This window comes from Aotus nancymaae, unplaced genomic scaffold, assembly GCF_030222135.1.
Source record: "Aotus nancymaae isolate 86718 unplaced genomic scaffold, 86718_ANA_hifiasm-v0.15.2.pri h1tg000006l, whole genome shotgun sequence".
Classification (NCBI taxonomy): domain Eukaryota; kingdom Metazoa; phylum Chordata; class Mammalia; order Primates; family Aotidae; genus Aotus; species Aotus nancymaae.
In genome coordinates this window covers 7,257,031-7,280,198 of record NW_026988417.1, presented here as the reverse complement: position 1 = coordinate 7,280,198, position 23,168 = coordinate 7,257,031, and the positions used below count along the sequence as shown (strand labels likewise).

The 23,168-nt window shown below is 46.7% G+C and overlaps 1 protein-coding gene across 2 annotated transcripts in view; it reads right to left on the bottom strand.

Moving 5' to 3' along the window:
• Window positions 1-23,168, bottom strand: part of JAKMIP1 (janus kinase and microtubule interacting protein 1) — a 180,240-nt gene that overhangs the window by 52,998 nt on the left and 104,074 nt on the right. For both annotated transcript variants that reach the window (XM_064365620.1, XM_064365617.1), the window contains 5 exons: window positions 13,231-13,440; window positions 12,661-12,780; window positions 9,435-9,581; window positions 8,030-8,170; window positions 6,822-6,881 (listed from right to left, as the gene is read on the bottom strand). In XM_064365620.1, coding sequence (XP_064221690.1) covers window positions 6,822-6,881; window positions 8,030-8,170; window positions 9,435-9,581; window positions 12,661-12,780; window positions 13,231-13,440 — 678 coding nt within the window. The remainder of the gene's footprint in view (window positions 1-6,821; window positions 6,882-8,029; window positions 8,171-9,434; window positions 9,582-12,660; window positions 12,781-13,230; window positions 13,441-23,168) is intronic.

Here is a 23,168-nt window from a genome sequence, read left to right as displayed (position 1 = left end):
TCTGACTTTCTGATCACCTGCTACGCATCAAGCAAAGAATCAGAAGCTTCCTTTGATCCCATGGATGTAACGTTCATTTTAAGAATCAAACCGAGGTTCTGAGAGTTTAGATGACTTGCCCAATCCCATCCAGCTAGTAGCTGGGGCTTGACCCCCATACTGCTTGGGGCTACAATTTCCCAACTTTATCCAAAATGATTGGTCCTATTTTCAACCAAGGTGTGTGAGTAAACTGTACTGATTTTTAGCCATTATGAATATGCTTAGAACTCTATGATGATATAGCTTCTGTGCAAGTTTCAATGGCCTGCAACACAAGTTACTGCCATATGGCCAGAGCCCCAGTTCCTAAGCAAGTCCCCTATCCCAATCCCCAGGACATGGCCCAAGGAACCACTCAGGGTCCTTCTCCCCGAACCTCTCCCTTGGGGCTAATGTGAGCCCACGCCAAACCAGCAGGCTCCCCGGGAAATGAGATCATCAACACCAATCTTGTCCCTGGAGGAGATCCCACAAGGGGACTGTTGGGCAGGCCCAGTAAGGCAGAGTCACGGCCCTCAGGGACACAAGGGCCCCAAGAAGACAAAGGCTGGCACCCACTGCTCTCCTCTGACTGCATCTTCCACAAGCCGGGGTGTGGGGGTGATTGGAGGCGCCCTCCTGCAGGGAAACCAGGGAGGTTTACTAGGGTCTTTCTGAAAGAGAGTCAGGAGCTGGAGAGCAGGGATGGGGCTGTCAGATTTCCAGAAAATTCTGGAACCTTCAATGCATTCACCACGGTACTTTGTCAAGCAAAGCCCTTGTTAAAGTGTTAAAGCACTTCCATGTGTGAGGGACAGAGAGTGATACGGACATTTCAGGGGAAAAAGAAACCAGTCTAGTCATCCCATGGTATCCATGGGGGACTGGTTCTAAAACCTCCTACGAATACTAAAATCCACGGCTGCTCATGCCCCTTATACAAATTGGTGTAGTACTAGCATACAACCTATGCACATCCTCCTGTACACTTTTACTCATCTCTAGAATACGTATAATACCGTACTTAATTCAATGCAAATGTAAACCCAGTCACGTACATCAGAGCGGCATTTCAATCCACAACAGTATACAACGATGGTCCCATAAGATCATAATACTGTAATTTTGCTGCACATTTTCTATGTTTAGATACACAAATACCATTGGGTTACAGCTGCCTACGGTATTCAGTACAGTAGCATGCTGCACAGGCTTACAGCCTAGAAGCCACAGGCTAGACCGCATAGCCTGGGTGTGCAGGAGGCTAGATCATCCGGATTTGTGCAAATACACTTCAGGATGTCTGCACGACAAAATCTCCTAATGGCACGTTTCTCAGAATGTGTCCCTGTTGTTAAGGCATGCATGACTATAATTTTTTTTTTTGAAACGGAGTCTTGCTCTGTCGCCCAGGTTGGAGTGCAGTGGCATGATCTTGGCTCACTGCAACCTTCACCTCCTGGGTTCAAGCGATTCTCTTGCCTCAGCCTCCTGAGAAGCTGGGATTATGGGCACCCGCCACCACGCCTGGCTAATTTTTGTGTTTTTAATAGAGACAGCATTTCACCATGTTGGTCAGGCTAGTCTCAAACTCCTGACCTTGTGATCTGCCCACCTTGGCCTCCTAAAGTGCTGGGATTACAGGCATGAGCCACTGTACCTGGCCATGACTGTAGTTTTAGATTGTATTGTTTAGTGAATAATGAAAAGGAAAAAAGTCCAGGAGGTGAAGGCTGCAGTGAGCCGAGAATGTGCCACTGCACTCCAGCCTGGTTAACAGAGTGAGACTCCATCTCAAAACAGAAAAAAAAGGAAAAAAGTCTGTATATGTTCAGTATAGATGCAACCACCCATTTTTTTTTTCCTGAATGTTTTCAATCAGAGGTTGGTTGAATCCACAGATGTGAAACCCATAGATATAGAAAGCCAAGTGTACTGAAGGCCTGTGGCCTGTGGTAGAGAAGAAAAAGAAGCTTCTTAAGTTAGTCCTGAAAGGCAACCCTGGATTAAAAAACCTGCTCGGGCCCTGATGGATTGAAGTACTAATTCCATCCAGCCCGCATGATACCAGGATTAAGTAGGAACATGGGAGAAAACTTGGTCCACACTGAATCTTGAGAAAAAGAAAAAGTGCTGGTGGGCCCAGGAAACAGTGAACTGAAAAGACCTTAAACCCGCTCAGGAAAGTTTCTATGCAGATCCCCAAATTTGGCCTCCTAATGGCACGGAACTATCTTCATTAAAGTGACCACACATCACCATTCTTCTAGGACAATCCAGTATCATACAAGTACATTTTTCCAGTAAAGGTAATTCGCTTCTTCAGCCAACAACTATTTAGGGACTATTTAGTCACCCCCTGCTCTGTGCCAGGCAGTGATCAGGCCACAGTGGACAGGACAGACACAGACCCTGTCCTTGCCTGTTGTATAGGAAATGTAGCAAATCAGGATTCAATTCTAACCCTTTGTGAATTTCTCCTCTCATAAACACATTCAGAAATCAGGAAGAATGGCGAGGCATGATTGCTCATGCCTGTAATCCCAGCACTTTGGGAAGCCAAGGCAGGTGAATCATTTGAGGTCTGGAGTTCGAGGCCAGCCTGGCCAACATGGTGAAACTCTGTCTCTATTAAAAATACAAAATTAGCCAGGCGTGGTGGCACAACCCTGTAATCCCAGCTGCTTGGGAGGTTGAGGCAGGAGAGTCACTTGAACCCAAGAGGTGGAGGTTGCAGTGAGCCGAGATCATTCCATTGCACTCCAGCCTGGGCAACAAGAGCAAAAAGTCTGTCTCAACAAAACAAAACAAAACAAAACAAAAAGAAAGAAATCAGGAAGAAGGGGAAAAATAAACCTCTTTTTAATTCCAGGCATTCTGATATAGACTTGAAAAATAAAGTCTTGGCTCAACAAGGGATTTTTCAAAACCCCACGTGGAAGCTCTATGGTGTGTGTAATGCCACAGCACATCCCATTAATGGGACAAACTGCACACCCTTTAGATTTGTGCCTTTTAAACATACACCCCATGGTGAAAGTGGCTGTTACACACACTCCCAGCAGCTGTGCAGAATGCTGATACTGTTCCGTGAGGCAGTGGGGTGGGGTGGGGTGATGTTCTGTGGTCAAAGCCTCCTCACCTTCTGAACCACATTTCAACATCTGGGAATCTATATGTGGAAACGATTCTGACTACGGACACAGCTTTCCACACAACAGCTGTTTGCTGTGGCGACATTTGCAGAAGCAACCAGTCCAATGGTAGAGAAAAGGGTAGCTAAATAAATGGTGCAGTCACTTAATGACATGTTCAACAGTCAGGGAATAAAATAGAGCTGGTCCAGAAAGAGCTGTCTGCGCAAACAGAGGCACGTTTATTGCAGCATCATTCATAGGGCCGAGGAGCTCAAAGCCACATGCCCAGCGATTACAGAATGGTAAACCACTTTACGGCCCATCTCTTCAACAGATTATGTAGCCATAAAAATTTATATTTACAATGACAGCTATCACATGGATAAAGGCTTGCAGTATAATGTTATATAAAACCCAGGGTGCAAACGTGTATACTACAGTTACAGCTGGGGAAATGCGTTAAAACAGCAACACCAACGTGCCGGGAGGCACCGCGGGTGATACATCACTTTTTATTTCCCAGATATTCTATAACGTGGTTCTATTTCCTCTATAAAAGTATATATTTAAATATAAACAAGTTCTACTCCAACCACTTCCCACTTCTGAGTTTCTAATATCCATGTGCAGAGACTTGCCCTGTGTTCGACTCTGCTTGCTGGGGAAAGGTGGGCCTTGGAGTCTCAGACTTGAGCTTGAAACTCGGCCTTGTTAATTTAATTTTTATCTTGAGTTTTTTCTATATTTTATATCTATATGTTTTCTGTTGCTGTAAAATTGAAAAAATAATTCCAACTACACAGGCTGGTTGTGAGAATTCAATGAGATTGTGTAAATACTCATCCGAGAATCCAGGACCTAGCAAATCATCAACGAGCCAGACCGCCGCGAGTGGCATTACCTGAACGCCACAGTAAAGGCCACCAGGAGGCAGCCTGGGAGCCAGATTGTACCCGGCAACTCCAATGTGCCCGGAGGATTGTCAGTGACATTCTACCTGTGTGCCTTTATGCTTTCACATATAAGGCCACCACTCATGCTGGATCAAGATTCCACTCTACTCCAGTGTGACTTCATGGTAATTTAACTAATTACATCTGCAATAATCCTATTCCCAAATAAGTCACATTCTGAGTTACTGGAGTTAGGACCTTAACCTATCATAGATAGATAGATAGATAGGTAGATAGATAGATAGATAGATAATAGTTGATAGATAGATAATAGATAGATAGATAGATAATAGTTGATAGATAGATAATAGATGGTAGATAGATAGATGATAGAGAGATAGATAATAGTTGATAGATAATAGATAGATAATAGTTGATAGATAGATAGATAGATAGATTGATTGATTGATTGATTTTATATGGTCCACAGATATATATTTTACAGGCTGAGTGTACCTTATCTGAAATGCTTGGGACCAGAAGGAATTTTGGATGTTTTTCAGATTTTGGAGTATTTGCGGAATAAGGTATCTTGGGGATGGCACCCAAGTCTACCCATGAAATTCATTTGTTTCATATATATTTTGTATATGATACATAGCCTGAAGGGGGTTGTAGATAATGTTTTAAATAATTTTGTGCATAAATCCAAGTTTTGACCATGTTTTCACTGCAACCGTCACATGAGGCTGAGTGTGGAATTTTCCACTCCTGGCCCCATGCTGGTGCTTAGAAAGCTTCAGATTTTGGAGCATTTTGGAATTTGGATTTTTGGATTAGGGATGCTTAACCCTATATTTGCACCACAGCATTACAGACATTTAAAATCCAACATTTACCAACATTTAAATCCTTCAATTTCACATAAAGTAAGGTGTTACGGATTAAACTATATCCCCCAAAAAGACAGGTTGCAGTCCCAACCCCAGTACCTCAGAATGTGACTTATTTGGAAATACGATCATTGCAGATGTCACTAGTTAAATTATCATGAGGTCACACTGGAGTAGGGTGGACTCCTAATCCAGCCTGAGTGGTGGCTTTATAAGTGAAGCCACAGAGACACACAGGTAGAATGTCACTGACAGTGAAGGCAGAGATTGGAATTCAAGCTGCAAACCAGGACACCCAAGATTGCTGGGAAACCACTCTAAGCTAGGAGAAGGCAAGGAAGGGTCTGCGATAGGTTCTGGAGGGAGGGAGCATGGCTCTACCAACACCTGAATTTCTGCATTCTGGCCTCTAGAACTGTAAGACAATACATTTTTTCCCTTTTTTTTTTTTTTTTTTTGGAGACAGGGTCTTGCTCTGTCACTGAGGCTGGAGTGCAGTGGCACAAACATAATTCACTGTAGCCTTGACCTCCTGGGCTCAAGCAATCCTCCTGCTTCAGCCTCCCAAGTAGCTGGGACTTCAGGCACCACCACATCCAGCTAATTTTTAAAACTTTTTGTAGAGACAGGGTCTTGCTACGTTGCGCAGGCTGGTCTCAAACTCCTGGGCTCAAGTGATCCACCAGCCCTGGCCTCTCAAAGTGCTGGAATTACAGGCATAAGCCACTGTGCCCAGCCTTTTTCTGTGACTCTAAGCCACTGATTTTGTAGTACTTTGTTAAGGCAGCCCTAGGAAGCTAACAGATAAGGATTTACATTTCTCTTGAAAGACTGGACTATCTGACACCACCGGTCCACCTTCTTTTAGCAACCAGGATTCAGGGCCCAGTTTGCCACAGTCCCCACCACTCCCTATTGTCACCCTGACACCAAGACCCTATGTCCTTGGCCATTCCCTATCACATTTGCACAGCTGTTTACCTTATTGATGAGAAATATTTCTCTACAACCACATCTCAGTCAAAAGATAAACAAAGCAGGACACTTGCATTCAATAAAAAGGAGAGCAGCCTGGCCAACATGGTGAAACCCTGCCTCTACTAAAAAGACAAAACTTAGCCGGGCCTGCTGGCAGGCACCTATAGTCCCAGCTACTTGAGAGGCCGAGGCAGGAGAATCACTTGAACCCGGGAGGTAGAGGTTGCAGTGAGCCAAGACTGCGCCACTGCACTCCATCCTGGGTAGCAGAGCAAGACTCTGTCTCAAAAAGAAAAAAAAAAGATGAGGAGACCTGTGTCTTTGTGGAAGTGAAAAATAGATTCACAGGTTTAAATGCAAACTACACTTTTTTTTTTTTTTGGTATCAGCTCCTATGCACTCTTTACATTCCAGGTTGGCCCCAGTGGGCATTTGAATTTGCCAAGCCCAGCTCCCTCGGACACTGTTACTAGGAAATAGCAGACCTATATTTTCCAAAAAGACTGCAGTTCTGCGTGATTCTAAAAAAACACAAAGCTCTTGATTTGTTTCAGAACGGGATATGTTCTGATATAAACCAATCCTGAAAGTCCCTTAAATCCTTCAAAAGCTTTAAGTATTTATGTTTTTAATTTTGGGTGAATATAGCCTGAGGCCTAAGTAGATAATTCACAGGAATTTTCCATGAATAAATTACAATAACTGGGTCGCATCACACGGCCATATTTATGTTGCTTTGAGAGACGGTGATGACAGGCTTTTCGTTATCAGGCATGCAGAGACGTGTGTGTCTCTGTTTCAGGATCCCTCTGTGAAACCTCCCCGCATCCATGACCCATCTGCCCTGCAGATCTGTGACTCAGCGGCAAGGCAGGGCAGGTGTATCATCGCAGGCTCACCTTGGGCGGTTTCAGACTTTTCCCTCGATGCCTTTTGGAGCGCAACAGCCGTTCTCTCTCCTAGAAGGAAACACAACAGTTGGCATTTCCAGCCGGCCTCACATCTCACAAAACAAAGCCACTGGCTCTCAAAGGGAGCTGTGCCTGCCCATCCGCACCAGGTATGGCTAGTTCAAGCTCTAAGGGCCCAAGTGACGGCTGCTTCTCTGAACTGAGAGCTACAGGGAGAGTTTATTATCCACCTTTTGACTTTATTGTTATTTCATTGAAATATATTTTTCATCCTAAGCTGCATTAAGTCTTTTACGTAATGAAGCAAAGATGGATGGATGGATGGATGGATGGATGGATGGATGGATGGATAGATAAGTAGATGGAAGCATGAAAATATGGGTGAGTGGATGGATGGATGGACAGATGAAAGGAAAAAGAGAGAAGTTAAAGTGGTAGAGAGAGATGGCGGCAGGCAAAATGAACATGACAATTATAATCAAAGCCTTTTCTAGAATTTTGATCACTAGTTTTTCTATTCTTTGAAGACCAGTGCATGGAACCATCACACACCCTCTCGGGTGACAGCAGAACACGTTCTGCTTCTAAGATCCAGCTAAAGCTCCCTGCAGATGTTTCCTGCCTGTTACCTGAGCTCCCTTCATAGAGAGCTGCAGAATTCTCTGGATGTAATTCCCCACTTGCTTAACATGCTCACCCCGCTTTGGTAGATGCACGCCCCATATACACGTCCAAAAAGCACACAGACAGATTTAGCTAAGTGCTATTCTGATTATACAGTTCAAGTTTATGGGCTCAAACTCACAGTCCGCAACTGCTAAGCTAAAAACCAATCAAACAAACAAACAGAAAGCCTTCTCTGGAACAGATCATGCCCAGTCTCTAACAGGCAAAAGACATCCTTAAAACTGATGCTGCTTCTTAACCACAGCAAACCAGGGAGAAGATTTGAGAAGAGGGTAGCCATGGAAACCATCCCCAGGTACCAGTGATCTCATTTAAGCCAAGGCTGCTTGATGGCAGAATGAAGCAGGCATGTGCACACCAGGGTGAGCTTGGTACATCCCAGAGTCAGCACTGCCTGACCCTGACCCAGCTCAGCAGCATCACCCTGAGCCCCAACGCCCGTTCCTGACACCCATGTCGCCCGGTGCCACCCGCACCAGGGGCAGCCGCACCAGCCATGCTAGATGTACCAGTGAGAGGTCGTCAATGACGTGCTGCTGCTCCAGCACCTGCAGCCTCAGGAACTCGATCTCCTGCTCATCCCTGGTCAGGCTGAGGTCGTTCAGGGAGGTGTGCCGCTTCAGAGACGCCTGCGCCGACAGCTTTTCTTTCTGCAGCCACAGGGAGAGAGACCACTGCAGCATTACCCACCAACAATGTTTGTTAGGGACAGTGCTGGAGTGGGGCTTAGGGGTGCAGGGACAGATGGATGGATGGGAGGATGAAAGAGATGACGGCCTGATATGGTTTTGTTGTGTCCCCACCCAAATCTCATCTGGAATTGTAGCTCCCATAATTCCCATGTGTAATGGGAGGGGCCCAGTGTGAGATAACTGAATCATGGGAGTGGTTCCCCCATACCGTTCTGATGGTTGTGAATAAGTCTCTGATGTTTTTATAAGGGCTTTCCCCTTTTACTTAGCTCTCAATCTCTCGTCTGCCACCACAAAAGATGTGCCTTTAGCCTTCTGCCGTGATTGTGAGGCCTCCCCAGCCAGGTGGAACTGTGAGTCCATTAAACGTCTTTATCTTTATAAACTACCCAGTCTCAAGTATGTCTTTAGCAGCAGTGTGAAATGGACTAATATGAGGCCACCTTGTCCTGTGCTGGAAGAGCGGACAGGGCAGACCAAAACCAAGCCCTCACCGTGCATGCTGCTGACAGGAAGGGATGGGCAGGGCCTGGGTGTAGAAGATGACACCTGAAATGAGCCTAGAAAGCTGGGAGGGGAAGGCAGGGGAAGGCGAGGACTTCACAAAACAGCAAATTACACACACACACACACACACACACACAACCCTACACCTGCTGTGGTACAGACAGTGGAGCGTGCATGCTCTCAGCACCTCCATCTTCCCAGCTGTGAAACAGGAATTGATACTACTCTGAACAATGAACCTGAAAGCATTCTGTAAACTGTCAACTACAAGACTCCCATGCTGACCACAAACACCAGGCATCCTAGCTGGAGAAAAAACGCCCTCTGCAGAGCATCGCCAGCAATCATCATAACGGCTTTCACATACTGGGTGTCCTATGAGGTCATTGCGTGCTATCATTTCTTCCTCTTGATGATCCTGCAGTGTTGATATTTTCATTCCCATTGTATGTATGACGAAACAGGCTCAGAGAGAATGGGGGATGTGTTTAAGGACACAGCTGTCTGACTCTCTCTGGCACAAACACCCACAGCACAGTGAATGCAAGACAGATGGAGAGAAGGAAGAGATGTTTGACCGACGCTGCTTCTGGTGCTTCGTGGGGAGGTGGGTGGCAGGTGGGCCCCAGAACATGTGGACCGGAAGGTTCAGGGCTGGAGAATCCCAGATAGAGATGGGAGTGCCAGGGCTGACCCCACGGGGCCCACGGCTCACCATTTCCACATTTTCCCGCGTGAGGTTCTTAATTTTCTCCTCCATCCTCTGTATACTCTGCAACAAATCCTCATTCTTCTTGTTCATCCTCTTGTTCTTCTCCACCAGAGGCTTCAGCTGAACCTCAGTCTCTCGCGAGCGTTTCAGCTGTGGTCGGAAACGGACACAGAGGCTCAGACAACTTGAAGACGGACGGCCGAGGTCACAGCACCGAGGTGAGCAGAGACTCAACCCCGTCCCTGTTAGGACCCCTTCTGAGGCCAGTGTCCTGGGTGACACACTTGTTTGCTAGTTGCATGACAACGGGCAAGTTCTCAGCCTCAGTTCCTCATCTATCAAATGAGAATCATGGCAGCTCCTGTCTCCTGGGCACGTGGTACAAATTAAATGCATACTGGTAGTCTCCTCAGGGTTATTTTCATGAAAAGAATGAGAAACAACTTAACTATCTATCGATATTACGACAACCACAGGCACAGCCACCACGTGTGAAGGGGGAACTTTCCCCATCCCCATTTTATAAACAAAGAAGATCCTGAGCCCAAAGGGAGGAGGCAATGGGACCAACTTCACAAAGCAAGTGCTAAGAATGCTTTACACTTTTGCAAAGGTTGGTGGTTTGATTTCACCAAGAATCAAACACAAGGGACTGACTCTAGAGCCCTGCTTTTTACTCCCCAGGCTGTAAATGTCAAGGTAAAATATTCTGATAGTATAGGCTGAAATATAAAATGTACCATGTGACCCATCCATTTTACTTCTAGAAACCTCTCCCCCAAAGAAATGTCATGTAGAAGATACACGTGTCTTTACTGACTTGAACCTTTATTTCAAATCAGCAAAGACACACATATATCTTCTACATGGCATTTTTTTTTGAGACAGGAGGTAGGCACTATGACATGGGTCATTTTGACAAAGGGTCTCACTTTTTCACCAGGCTAGAGTGCCCTGGCAGGATTTCAGCTCACTGCAGCCTTGACCTCCTGGACTCAAGTGGTCTCCCACCTCACCCTCCCAAGTAGCTGGAACTACAGGTGTGCACCACTGTGCCCAGTTAATTAAATTTTTTTGTATTTTTAGAGATAGGGTTTTGCCATGTTGCCCAAGCTGGTCTCGAACTCCTGAGCTCAAGGAATCTGACCATGCTGGCTTCCCAAAGTGCTGAGATGACAGGTATGTGGCACCTCACAGAAATCCAGAAATCGGCAGCAGCCTAAAGATCCACCGTTGGGAAGAGAGTTGAACGGACCATGGTATACCCACACAATGCACTACCAACCAAGCAGCTGGGAAAAAGACAGAGACAGATCTTTAAGCACTGATGGCAAGTGCTGTAATTGATCAATGGACTGAAAAAAGCAAGTTGCAGAACAATACACAGCGGTGGCGGCGGAGGGTGGGGTTGAAATCCCAATTCATAACCACAAAATAAAAAAAAAGTCTCTGGGTGGGTTTCAAGGTATTTATTTAAGCATTAAAAACATGTAAGAACCACCCCAAACTAGCAGTAGCTACCTCATGATTTTAAGATTGAGGCCAGGCGCAGTGGCTCATGCCTGTAATCCCAGCATTTTGGGAGGCGGAGGCAGGCAGATCATTTGAGGTCAGGAGTTCGAGACCAGCCTGGCCAACACGGTGAAACCCTGTCACTACTAAAAATACAAAAATCAGCTGGGTGTTGTCGTGGGAGCCTGTAAACCCAGCTACTCAGGAGGCCGAGGCAGGAGAATTGCTTGAACCCGGGAGAGGAGGGTGCAGTGAACTGAGATCGCACCATTGCAGTCCAGCCTAGGCAACAGAGAAAGACTCTGTCTCAAAAAAAAAGACTGAAGTGTTGGCAAACTTATGAGTTTCTACTTTTAACTACTTCAGTCTGATCTGACGTGTTTCCAGAAGCCTGTGTTTTTTCCTAATCCACTCAGTAAACTATTTTGCAGTTCATGAGTATTTATGAGCTCATAAATATTTAAATGAAAAGCAGAGACATAGTATTAGATGTACAGTCTGATTAAAGCCATAAAAATATGCCTTTAAAAATACCGGAAGGATGCCTATAATCCCAGGACTTTGGGAGGCCAAGGCGGGCAGATTATGAGATCAGGAGATTGAGACCATCCTGGCCATGGTGAAACCCTGTCTCTACTAAAATACAAAAAATTAGCCAGGTATGGTGGTGCGCGCCTGTAGTCCCAGCTACTCAGGAGGCTGAGGCAGGGGAATCACTTGAATCTGGGAGATAGAGGTTGCAGTGAGCCAAGATCATGCCACTGCACTCTAGCCTGGCAAAAGAGCAAGACTCCATCTCAAAAAAAAAAAAAAAAAAATACTAGAAGGAAGTGAATTTATTTTGATCATGTTAAAGTTGTGAAGAGGTGATACGGACACTTTTCACCACTCCTTTTTTTCAAATATTCTGCAGATATACTTCCCTTCATTAAAAGTTAGAATAAACATAAAAATTATGAGGCCTCTGTCAAAAAGTTGATGTATCAACTGCCATTACATAAAAATTAGTTTTGCTGTTATCCGGAAAATGTAAACGTATTCATGAAATTGCTATTTTTACTGAAGATTTCTTTTTTAACCAGAAGTCCATGTTCATTATTTTAAAAATTAATGTATAAGTTTTATTTTACAAGTATATAAAATTTTATGCAAAAAAGTAAATAGATAAGCACAAATTAAAATTACCCATAATTATGCCACCTAAAAGAACAACTTCTAATATCCAAGATGATGACAATGTTTTCCTGTTCTGTAAACTACTTTTTTCATTTAATTTACTATGAACACATTTCCATGTCAATTAAGTAGGGTCTCCATCATCAATCTTAATGACAGTATAGAATTCATTGTATAAATATTCCACAGTCACTCTGCCCAGTGCTTTACTATTGAACAATTGGGTTTTTTGGTTTTTTAATTTTTGATTTGCTTTGGGTTTGGTTGTTAACATAAACAACACTGCAATGAACATCCTCGCCATGCTTCTCCCAGAACTTCTACAATTGTTTGCTAAAGATAAATTCCTGCAAAAACAAATGGCAGTAAGAGATTTCTTCAATGAGTGTGTGTTATATTTTTAATCAAAAAGAAGTAAGAAAGAAAGTTCAGAGAACCAGAAGGCCTCTGTGTTAACTTTCTGTGCAGGGCATGTTCTGGGGACCCAGGGCCCCTTCCTTGCACCCTACGAGCCACCGTCTTTCTCTCGGAGGCTGCTCACCAGTTCATTCCTCTCATCTGCCAATAGCGTATTTCTGTCTTCCAGCTTCCGTATCACTGAATTCAGTTCAGCAATTTTTAGTTGAAATCGCCTCACATCTCGTTCATCCATATGTTGATCCTAAAAAAAAAAAAAGTCAAGATGCAAATGTACTTTGAAGAAGCTGCATGGAGCCTTCTTAGAAAATTCACATGACATAATGGGTGAGATCCTCATTCAGGGGCCCGCATGCCACACAGCAAGGTGCGGAACACCCAAGCGCACTGCACACCTTCAGAAGGCTGCATCTAAAAGCCCCCTGAGACTTCAAACCCTTCCGTGGCTCCCCGGGGACCTTGTGGTTGAGCCCCTCCCACCCTGCATCTCTTACAAAGGTCACTACACACTGGCACCTCATACAGTGTCCGGCACAAAGAATTCATAACATCCCCTCCAATACTGAGTGAATGAATGAATGAATACATGCTGCTTCAGTGTCCTTTGTGGCAAGCTGACCAGAAGAATTTCCCGTAGAAAAATGAACGGGGAGGGGGAACCAGCCGGAGTCTTCCACAAGCTGCTGCCCCTCACCTGGGCGCCCATGAGCTCCACCATGTCTCCGATCCCAGGCGGGAGCTCCCTCTTTGGGCTACTGTGGTGCCGCTCGGCCTCCTTGACCTGAACCAGCTGCTCATCCAAAGCCTCTTTCTGCAGAAGCAGCTTCTGGGTCTGCCCAGCCTGCACGCCAAGTTCCTTCTCCAAGGCCAGAATCACACGGTCTTTCCCTTTGATCTCATCCATCTGAAAAGGAGAAAGAATAAGCAGTCAACCATAGGGGCTCGTGAACAAGGAAATCTCTCCCCTGCCTGGGGCCTTAGGCCCAGGGAAAGGTCAAAGCAGTGTCGGGCATGGGTCAACTGAATTCAGTAAACTCTGGATGCAGAGCAAGCACAGCCTGCAGCCCATGGTCTGTTCCGTCACTCCCTCAAGACAAAGGAGACAGAGCTAGGGGCTGAAGCATGGACAGACAACCATGACAGACAACCTGACACACATACTGACATCTGTGTATGTTCCTGTCTCTCTCACCTTAATGAAATAAAACAAAACACTACCAGCCTCCAGCCAGGCCTCTGCAGCTCAGCCTCCTGCCAGAGTTGGCTTCTCTCCCATCTCCAAGCCCATGTCTCCCTCTCAGTCATTGACCCTCTCCTGCCTGGCCACAGCTCCCCAACCCTCACCACCAGATAGCTCCTGCTAAGGTCACCAGTGCTCTCCTGGCCACCGAACTCACCGGACAACTTTCTATCCTCCCGCCCTGACTCCTCACCAGCATCTGACCCTGTCACCCCCTGACTCACGACCTCCTGCTCCCTCTCCCCAAGGCCGCTTCTGTTTCTATCTTCTTTACAGGCTGTCTTGCTCTGGCTGCCATTGCAGAGTGGAGTTTCCAAGGCTTGGGCCTCTTCTCACTCTGTATTCTCTCCCAGGCAGCCAGGTCTTCCCTGATTGCATCAACCCCACATATGCAGCAAATCTGAAACACACGCCCAGCCGTGGCTTCTCTGTGAGCTCCACAGTCACAGAACCAGCTGGCTGCTTGACACCTCTGCTTGGATCTCGGAGGAACCGCAGCCTCTCCACATACGAACCTGAACTTAATCTTCAGCTCACCCCAGGGCTCTGTTGTCCAGCCTTCCCACGAGGGAGTGTCAGAGGACACAGGCTCAACACAGCGTTGAACACATTCCACACGGGTAAGTGTGGAAACCACACCAACAAAGTGTGTGGAGGAAGCATCAGCCCCAGGTCACCCACTCTGGCTTTTTCTGGATGCTCCAGTGAGGGCCCTGCCCTGGTTGAACAGGAGTCCCCCAAGATCCATGCCCTTCCCGGAACTTCAGAATGGGATCTTATCTGGAAAGAGGGTAACTGCAGGTGCAATCAGTTAAGACGAGATCATCCTGGAGCAGGGTGGGGCCTTATGACGGGTGTCCTTATGAGAGCAGAAGAGAGAAACAGAGGGGAAGGCCGTGTGAGGACAGAGGCAGAGGCTGGAGGGACAGAGCCTCAAGAAGAGGAACTCAAGGTCTATCAGCAACACCAGCAGCAGGAAGAGGCTGGGAAGGATCCTATGCTACGGCCTTAGGGGGAAATGTGGTCATGCAGACATGATGATTTCAATCTCCTGGCCTCCAGAACTGTATGGGAACACTTTTTCTGTCATGTTAAGCCATGAAGTTTGAGGTCATTTGTTACAGGGGCCTCAGGGAAACTGACACAAAGGCTCTTCCTGTTTAACCGGCTCATGTAGCAGGTTACATTTCAGTGGATTAAAATCCAAAGCTCTTACTTCTAAATCATATACCTTGATTTCAGACACGACTGCCACACCAGAGAATTCGGGTTAAGGACCCTGTTCTGACACCAGAGAGAAGCAAGCTAAAATCCTACCTGCCCCTCAACCCTTACCATGTGACTTTGGGCAGGTTGGGGCACCTCTCTGATTCAGCTTCTGTCTCTAAAATGTGGACAATAAGAAGACTTTAGAACCAACCCTAATTGCTGGGGAGCTTTATAGCAACCATGGAGAGAATCTGGCTCAGCCTCTGCCATATTGCAAGCCTGCCACTCGTGTTTGCTGCCACTATTAATCTCTTTTAGCCCCTAGGGAACACAAGGCTATTTTATTTTAAAAGAAGACCACTAAAAACTGAAAAAAAATCATAGAGATGAGAGAAGAAAGGAAATGGTACCCCTAGATTCCAGACTGAAAGGTTTTCCAGCCAAGTGCCACAGTGCTACAGTTGGGATGTGGAATTTCTGTCACTTGCAACCAAAAGAATCCTAATTGACGTAGACTTCAGGAAAGAACAATAAACTTGCCGGAGGTTATCACGTCTCTCTTCCAAGCTAGTTGTGAGCTACGTACTAAATTGGACTTAAGAGCTCCCTGAGGCACTTTCTTTGGAAGGCAAAAGGCTATTTCCATCTGCCGGGATGATCTCCTGGCCCCTGCAATGGGTGCCCCGTGCAGTTTCTCCTAAGCAACCGCTGAGCATGCCCACTGCTCCCCCTGGTGGTGACCCACAAGCATCTACCTTCTTGGGCCAAACCCCAAATCTCAAATCCCAAATCCCGAGTATGGCAGCTTCCAAATGGGTAGGAATGCTGTCCATTCCACAGGAAGAATCCTTAAACATGCTGAAAACACCACTGCCAATGTAGATGCCAACCCAGAAGCAGAAAGAATTATGCAGAAGTTCATTCATTCATTTAATCCACTCAAACACGCTTTCATTAATTCAACATATACTGAGCTGAGCACTATCCATGGGTGCTGAGAGAAACAGATCAGACTCCCTGTCCTGGGAGCTTCTGTTCAGTGGGAGGGGGAAGTAGGCGATAAACATAATAAATAAGCAGACATCATAGTGATTGAAAGTGATCTGTGCTACAAGGGGGAAAAAGATAGCATCAAAGCGAGGGAAATTGGTAGGGATAGTTGAGGGTATTGCAAGCTAACAGCCTGTCCATCACCGGTAAGGGAGGGTTCTCACCTGTGCCCCCACCACTGCCTTCCACTAGTTTGCCACAAAAGGTAGCACCATCTCGAACAAGATATTTCCAGGATCCCAAATTCTCCACCTGGAAGAGCACCAACCCCGCATTGTCCTGGTGAGTGAGACAGAAGGTTTCTGCTTCAGACACCACTAGAAACTTTCCTAGAAAACATTCTCAAACAGGAGAGATGGCATCTAGAAACGGACGGATGGCCAATACAGAACATGTTTCAGAGCCAGCAAGAGAGTCCTGAGACCCCAGAGGTTAAGAGACTGGCCAAGCTCGTGTAGCAAGCAGCAGGCACACTCACCGTTTGCTGATTTTACTCCTGGATCACAAGCTGAGTTCTTAGTGATCCTACCTCACAGCCCTCAGGACCCTGAAGAGATCCCCAGCTTCCTAGAACTGCTCACCTTGTGGGACATCCTTCAGCTTCCTTCCTGCATCCATTTCCCCTCTTCCCACACGCCCAGTCTCAGCATGTGCAGTAGGAAAGGGCTGGAACCAAGACCGCTGCAAGTTCCCAGGGCAGTCCCCCATTGGCTCAAGCCACCCAAATGTGCCTGTCCCGACAGTAATTGCTTCAGGGATAGATGCACAAGCTGATCAGAACTGATGGCCAGAAGAGGGTGGTGCCAGGATCCTCCTGTTTTTCCCTAGGAATTAAGAAAGGGACCCTGGGCTATGTGGAGTAAGAACGCAGGACCTGGCACGGTGGTAGCATCTCCCCAGCACAGCATGAGAGCCCACAGCCCGGGAATGACACAGCGTGAGGAAGGGTAGAGCCCAATAACCTGGGATCCTGGGTGACACCATTAGGACACCTGGAGTTGCACCTACAGTGAATCCCATGACTTTAGTTACAAGAGCCAACAGACTTCCAAAGCCTAAGCTGGTTTGATAAGGGATTTCTGTCACTTGCAACCAAAAGAATCTCAATCAACAGAGTTCCAGAAAGAATGACAAACTTGATATTGGCTATTGCTCCTCTCTTAACGCTAGCGTAATAATTTGTATTTAAGAGACACTCTCTGAGTCTTTGAAAGATCCTTAAGGTGGATATCATTTACCCTAAGATACACACAAACTTGAGGTTCATAAAGGGGAATGTGCGAATGCTCTAGTTGGCAGCAGAACCATGACTCAAACTCAGACTGTCCTCTCCAAGCCCTCACTGTCCCCTCTGCCCCGTGGGAACACAGCCCTGTAGTTTCTCGGCAGTCAAGTCTACCAGGAAATGCATCTCAGTGAAAACAAGCCCACTGACCCATGACTGATTTGGTGAGCTCCACTTTATTGCAAAGTTTGGGGGAATCAAAGATGAAAGCACAGGCCACTACCCCAACATCCATTCTCATTCTTGGTACCTGTAGTGGGGTGAACAAATATCCCCCAAAATGTTACATCTACCCCAAAAACCAGAATGTGGCCTTACTTGGAAATAAGGCCTTTGCAGATGAAATGAAGATGCAAATTAAGATGAGGTCATACCAGGTTAGGACGGAGCCTACACCCATGGACTGGCATCCTTAAAAGAAGAGGACAAGACGCAGACACGCAGGGGAGAAGGCATGTGCAGGCAGAGACTGAAGGGGTGTAACTGCAAGTCAAGAAATGCCAAGGACTGCCGGCCACACCGCAAGCTGCAACGGGCCAGAAAAAACTCTCACCCCAGAGCCTTCAAAGGGAGCACAGCCTGGCCGATACCTTGATTTGGGACTTCTGGCCTCTAGAACTGTAGAGGAAATAAATGTCATTATTATAAGCCTCTGAGACTGTGGTACTTTGTTACAGCTGCCCCCAGGAAACTAACAGAGCACCACACCACGGTTTCTCAGAAGCTACAGGGCACGCAATAGGGGTCAACATTTCCCAGCCCTCCTTGCAGCAGGCACAGCTGAGTAAGCTCTGGCCAGAGAGGTGGAAGTGGAAGTGTGAGGGACTTCTAAAAGAAAAGCATTCTCAAGTGAAGTCCACACACCCTTCTTCACCCACCTGCCTACTGCCAATCTGGACAAAGATGTGATGGTGCTCCATGGGCATGGGAGACCATGAGGATCAGGGACACACCTCAGAGCCCCTTCTGAGGGGCATGAGGCACTGCTCCATGAAGATGGTGGCCTCATGTTGACCAGAACCACCTTAACTAGAGTGTCAGTACCCCATGTTGACCATAACCACCTTAAACTAGAGTGTCACCGCCCCATGTTGACCATGATCACCTTAAGCAAGAGCGTCATTGCCCCATGTTGACCATAACCACTTTAGAGTGTCACTGTCCCATGTTGACCATAACCACTTTAGAGTGTCGCTGTCCCATGTTGACCATGATCACCTTAAACTAGAGCGTCACTGCCCCATGTTGACCATGACCACCTTAAACTAGAGTGTCACTACCCCATGCTGACCATGATCACCTTAAACTAGAGCGTCACTGCCCCATGTTGACCATAACCACTTTAGAGTGTCACTGCCCCATGTTGACCATGACCACCTTAAACTAGAGTGTCACCATCTCATGTTGACCATGATCACCTTAAGCAAGAGCGTCACTGCCCCATGTTGACCATAACCACTTTAGAGTGTCACTGCCCCATGTTGACCATAACCACTTTAGAGTGTCACTGCTCCATGTTGACCATGACCACCTTAAACTAGAGTGTCACCACCCCATGTTGACCATGATCACCTTAAGCAAGAGCGTCACTGCCCCATGTTGACCATAACCACTTTAGAGTGTCACTGCCCCATGATGACCATGACCACCTTAGAGCGTCACTGCCCCATGTTGACCATGACCACCTTAAACTAGAGTGTCGCTGCCCATGTTGACCATGACCACCTTAAACTAGAGTGTCGCTGCCCCATTTTGACCATGACCACGTTAAACTAGAGCATCACTACCCCATGTTAACGATGATCACCTTTTCTTCTTTTCTTTTACTAAGAGGCATACTAATGTGTAGACAAAAGTCTAAAAGGCTTCTTGCATTTCTAATCCAATCCAGCTGACAAAGAAATGAAATCAGCAGCCCATCTTCTGAATGTGTTGCCATGGGCAACAAGTTTGCTTAAGGAGTGGCATTTATCAGACAGGGTGTGGGTGAATAGGAGAAATGGACATTTGTTCTTTTCACTCCTTCTCCTAAGTGGGCCGTTTTGGGTGAAAACCATCCTCACACTGAGATACCTGAATGGGGGAGATTTTTGTTTGGCATTGAAATGGAAATGGAGCCTTTTATGATACTGGATCCCTGGCACATTTTAAATTAAGCTCAATCTGTCTCTTGTGCAAATACACAAGGGGGTTTTTTACCCCATTTTTATTCTTTTACATATACAATTTTCCTATAACAGAGGAACACATTTTACAGGTATCCTATTACGGAAACTATAAGTTGCTAGATGCTTTAGCTCATTTGCTTGTTTAATTCTAACTTTGGGCAGATGTGGGAATAACTCCATTTTATAGGTGAGGTGCTAGAGACTTGGAGACAGTGACCACCTGTCCCAGGGTCACATGGTAAACAAAGGGGGAGCCCAGAACCACCCAAGTCAGTCTCTCTCCAAAGGCTTCTCTTCCCACCATGTGATGACGTCTCCCCTGAACACACACACAAGTGAACACACATGATAGAGAAAAGGGGCTGGAGACTGTTTCTAAGGACTCAGCATTGATGTGCTTGCACTGTCTATACATTAGAAATTTTAAACTGACACATCTCTTCTGCCATTCTTGGCACAGTATGGGGTCAAGGCATGAACTGGGGGTTTGCCACCAACTGTGGGACCCAGGCTGTAGCTGGACGAGGCCTTTAAAAGGATGCCTTGTCACCTGCCTCCAGTCCCAAAATCCTTCCAGCATCTCATCTCCCACAGAGTGCCCCCAACCCCAACTTACACTTCCCCTTGCAGGGACACTCACTACCTCTCCAGGAGGCTCTCCGTTCTAAGAGCCTTTGGAATCTCAGAGTCTTTCAGATATTGAGGGTGGGGAATAAATGAATATATCCTCAAATCATCAGGACTTTTTAAGAGAGTGCTCCCTTCTTCCCCAGAAACACCCTCAGTGCCTTTCATGGGGTGTCCTGCCTCCTCCCTCCCAGCCATCCTCACCTGAAGAGCAGCTCCAGGTGTGGTGGAATACCGGCCAGCCCACGACCTGCATGCAGAGGAGCCCTGTACTGTCAGTGAAGGAGGACCAGTGTGGGTACAGGCACTTCTGCTCTCTAAAGTCATTCACTTTCCCCAATCTCCTTCCTGTGCTACAAAATGAGACATTGGGCAAAGAACCATTTCCTGCCAATGGACGTGTGTACCAACACCAGAGAGGATACCCAAGCGCGCCCCCCCTTCTCCCACAGGGCAGGCTCCGCTCCCCATGGCCACACCCCCTTCCTGCTCCTCTGGGAATGCACGGAGCTTGGCAGAGGTGGGTATTAAGCCATTGAGAGAACATTATTTATTCTGTCCAGCTATGAAGTCTATAGGAAGAAAAGACAGAATAGAAGCAAAATACCCTTCATCGTTACTCTGCCATTGAAGCTCTCAGTGCACACCATGGTGAAGTCTGCAGGGAAGCACGGCCCCTTCTGAGAGGGTCCTTGACCCCAAGTCATCAGAAGGCAGAGAATAGAAAACCTTTTCAGTGTTCGTGCAGACCCACTGTATTGGTCATCATCACATGCATAGGAGACAGAAGCAGAAATGCATTCCTGGGAATCATTCCCTTAGATTCAGTGCAGGGGCCTCAGTTCTACCTGTGATGCTTCATCTGCTGTGTGGTAGGCACAAAGTGTTCGTGATCTCATCGCTACTCCTTTTGCCAGAAATATTTCACTCTTTTAAAACTTTCATTAAAAGGAAGAAAATAAAGTCTCCAGAACTTGACAACAGGATTCCATTATATTTTCATTTTGTATTTTACTGGGAATCCAAGTATCAGATATCACCATGGCTATTTTAGAGATATGGTCAAAATGATCACATCATGCCCCTATTACTTCCAAACTTTTACCAGTGCTTCTCCCTCTGCATGGGATCACCTAACAAACTCCTATGCATCCTTCAAAACCCAGCTCAGACCTCACTTCCTCTGTGAAATGACTCCTGCATCTACCCACAGGAGTGACCACATCCTCTTCTTTGTTGCTGCCGCTGGCTTGTATGGTCCTATGACTGACTTGCCCTGCCCACGCTAGAATAATCTGCTCACACTCCTGTTAACTGTAAGCTCTTTGCTGACTAGAACTATGTCTTACTTTTCTCTATAACTCAGTAAGTAAATATTCAATTGAAGGGGAACTGTCCTCCTACCCAGAGCTCTGTGTGTTCTAGGGCCATTCTGATGGACAGCAAATTCCATTGCCATGGATTCTAGAAATAGTGTCCAGATCCCATTAAACTGATTGTTTACTATTCACAGGAAGCAACTGGCAGCAAGTGCAGATCACGTGCTGCTGCTTCCAAGGCAGATAACCAACCCAATAAGCTGTCCCAGAAAGAGAGCTTCAGAAACAATCACTCGAATCCTTACCCAAAACAGTCGCCTTATAAAGGTCAGCAGTCTCTTAAACACAAGGGTCCTAAACCAGATAGCTCCTATATTACAATGAATGATGTCCACCTGTACAGGGAGGCGTGGCTGCCATGCTCTGAAAAGTATCCTGTCTCCAGAGAGGAATGATGCTTACTTGGGAAAAGGTCACTTTCTTCAAAGAAGGAGCCAGGTTTGCAGGTTGTGGGAATTGGTGGGGGGACATGTCCTGGCCCGGTGCCTCCGCCTGCCACCACTCAATGTTTCTAGTCAACCTATGGGCAGGGCTCCAGAGTCCCACTCACCCAGGGAGGCTGCATCTTCCCTCCATTCTGCTGCCCAAGCTGGGCCAGGCAGTTCCCAGATGTCCTGCCCTTCACCTCCCAAGCTGAGATCACATGGGAGGGGGTGTCACCTGTCACCCCTGTAGATTGCAGGCTCTCTGCAGATGGCCATACAGGTTTTGGCCACGGCTCCCCCCACCACTCTCCCGAAGACTAGTCCAGCAGGCATCTCTCCAGGGAACATGCATCGAACACTTGCCACTCTCAGTTCATGAGTTTTAAAAACAACCATTATGGTTTTATCAAAGCATAAAATAAAATCTCAAACAATCTGTGCTAGCTCTGGGTCTAGCTCACAGCAGGTGCTCACCAAATGGAGTGCTCGGAAAATATATAGCCTCTCTTCCATGATTTTCTGGCAAAAAAAGGAGAGAAAACACTCTCCTTTATCTCACAGATGCCTCAAGCTGGATGTGAAAGGGCCACAGAGAAGGCCAGAAATGAGCCACTCCTACCCAACCGACAGGAGGAATCGCATTGAGAAAACAGCCGGGCCCCAGTGAAAGGGCTCAGCAGACAGTCCTGGGAGTAAACAGGCACCAGCCTAGGATGACCCATCGGCCCCTCTTCTCCTAGGTGATATCCTAGGGCCCAAGGCCTTAAGCCATGCCTTGATTCCTCCCACCTTGTCAAACGATTTCCCAACAATGGCACTCTTTTAAAAATAAAGCTTTAAACCTTATTAGGAAAGGAATGCAGATCCATTATAGAAAATGAAAAATACAGCCAGACGCAGTGGCTCATGCCTGTAATCCGAGCAATTTGGGAGGCAGAGGCAGGAAGTTTGCTTAAGCTCAGGAGTTCAAGACCAGCCCGGGCAACATGGAGAAACTTTGTCTCTACAAAAAATAGAAAAAATTCGCTGGGCATGGTGGTCCTGGCTATTCAGGAGGCTGAGGTGGGAGGATTGCTTGAGCCCAGAAGGTTGAGGCTGCAGTGAGCTGTGATTGCACCACTGCACTCCAGCCTGAGCAACAGAGCAAGACCCTGTCAAAAAAAAAAAGGTAGAAAGAAAAAAAGGAAGAAGGAGGGAGGGAGGGAGGAAGGGAGGGAGGGAGGGAGGAAGGGAAGTGGGGGGAGGGAGG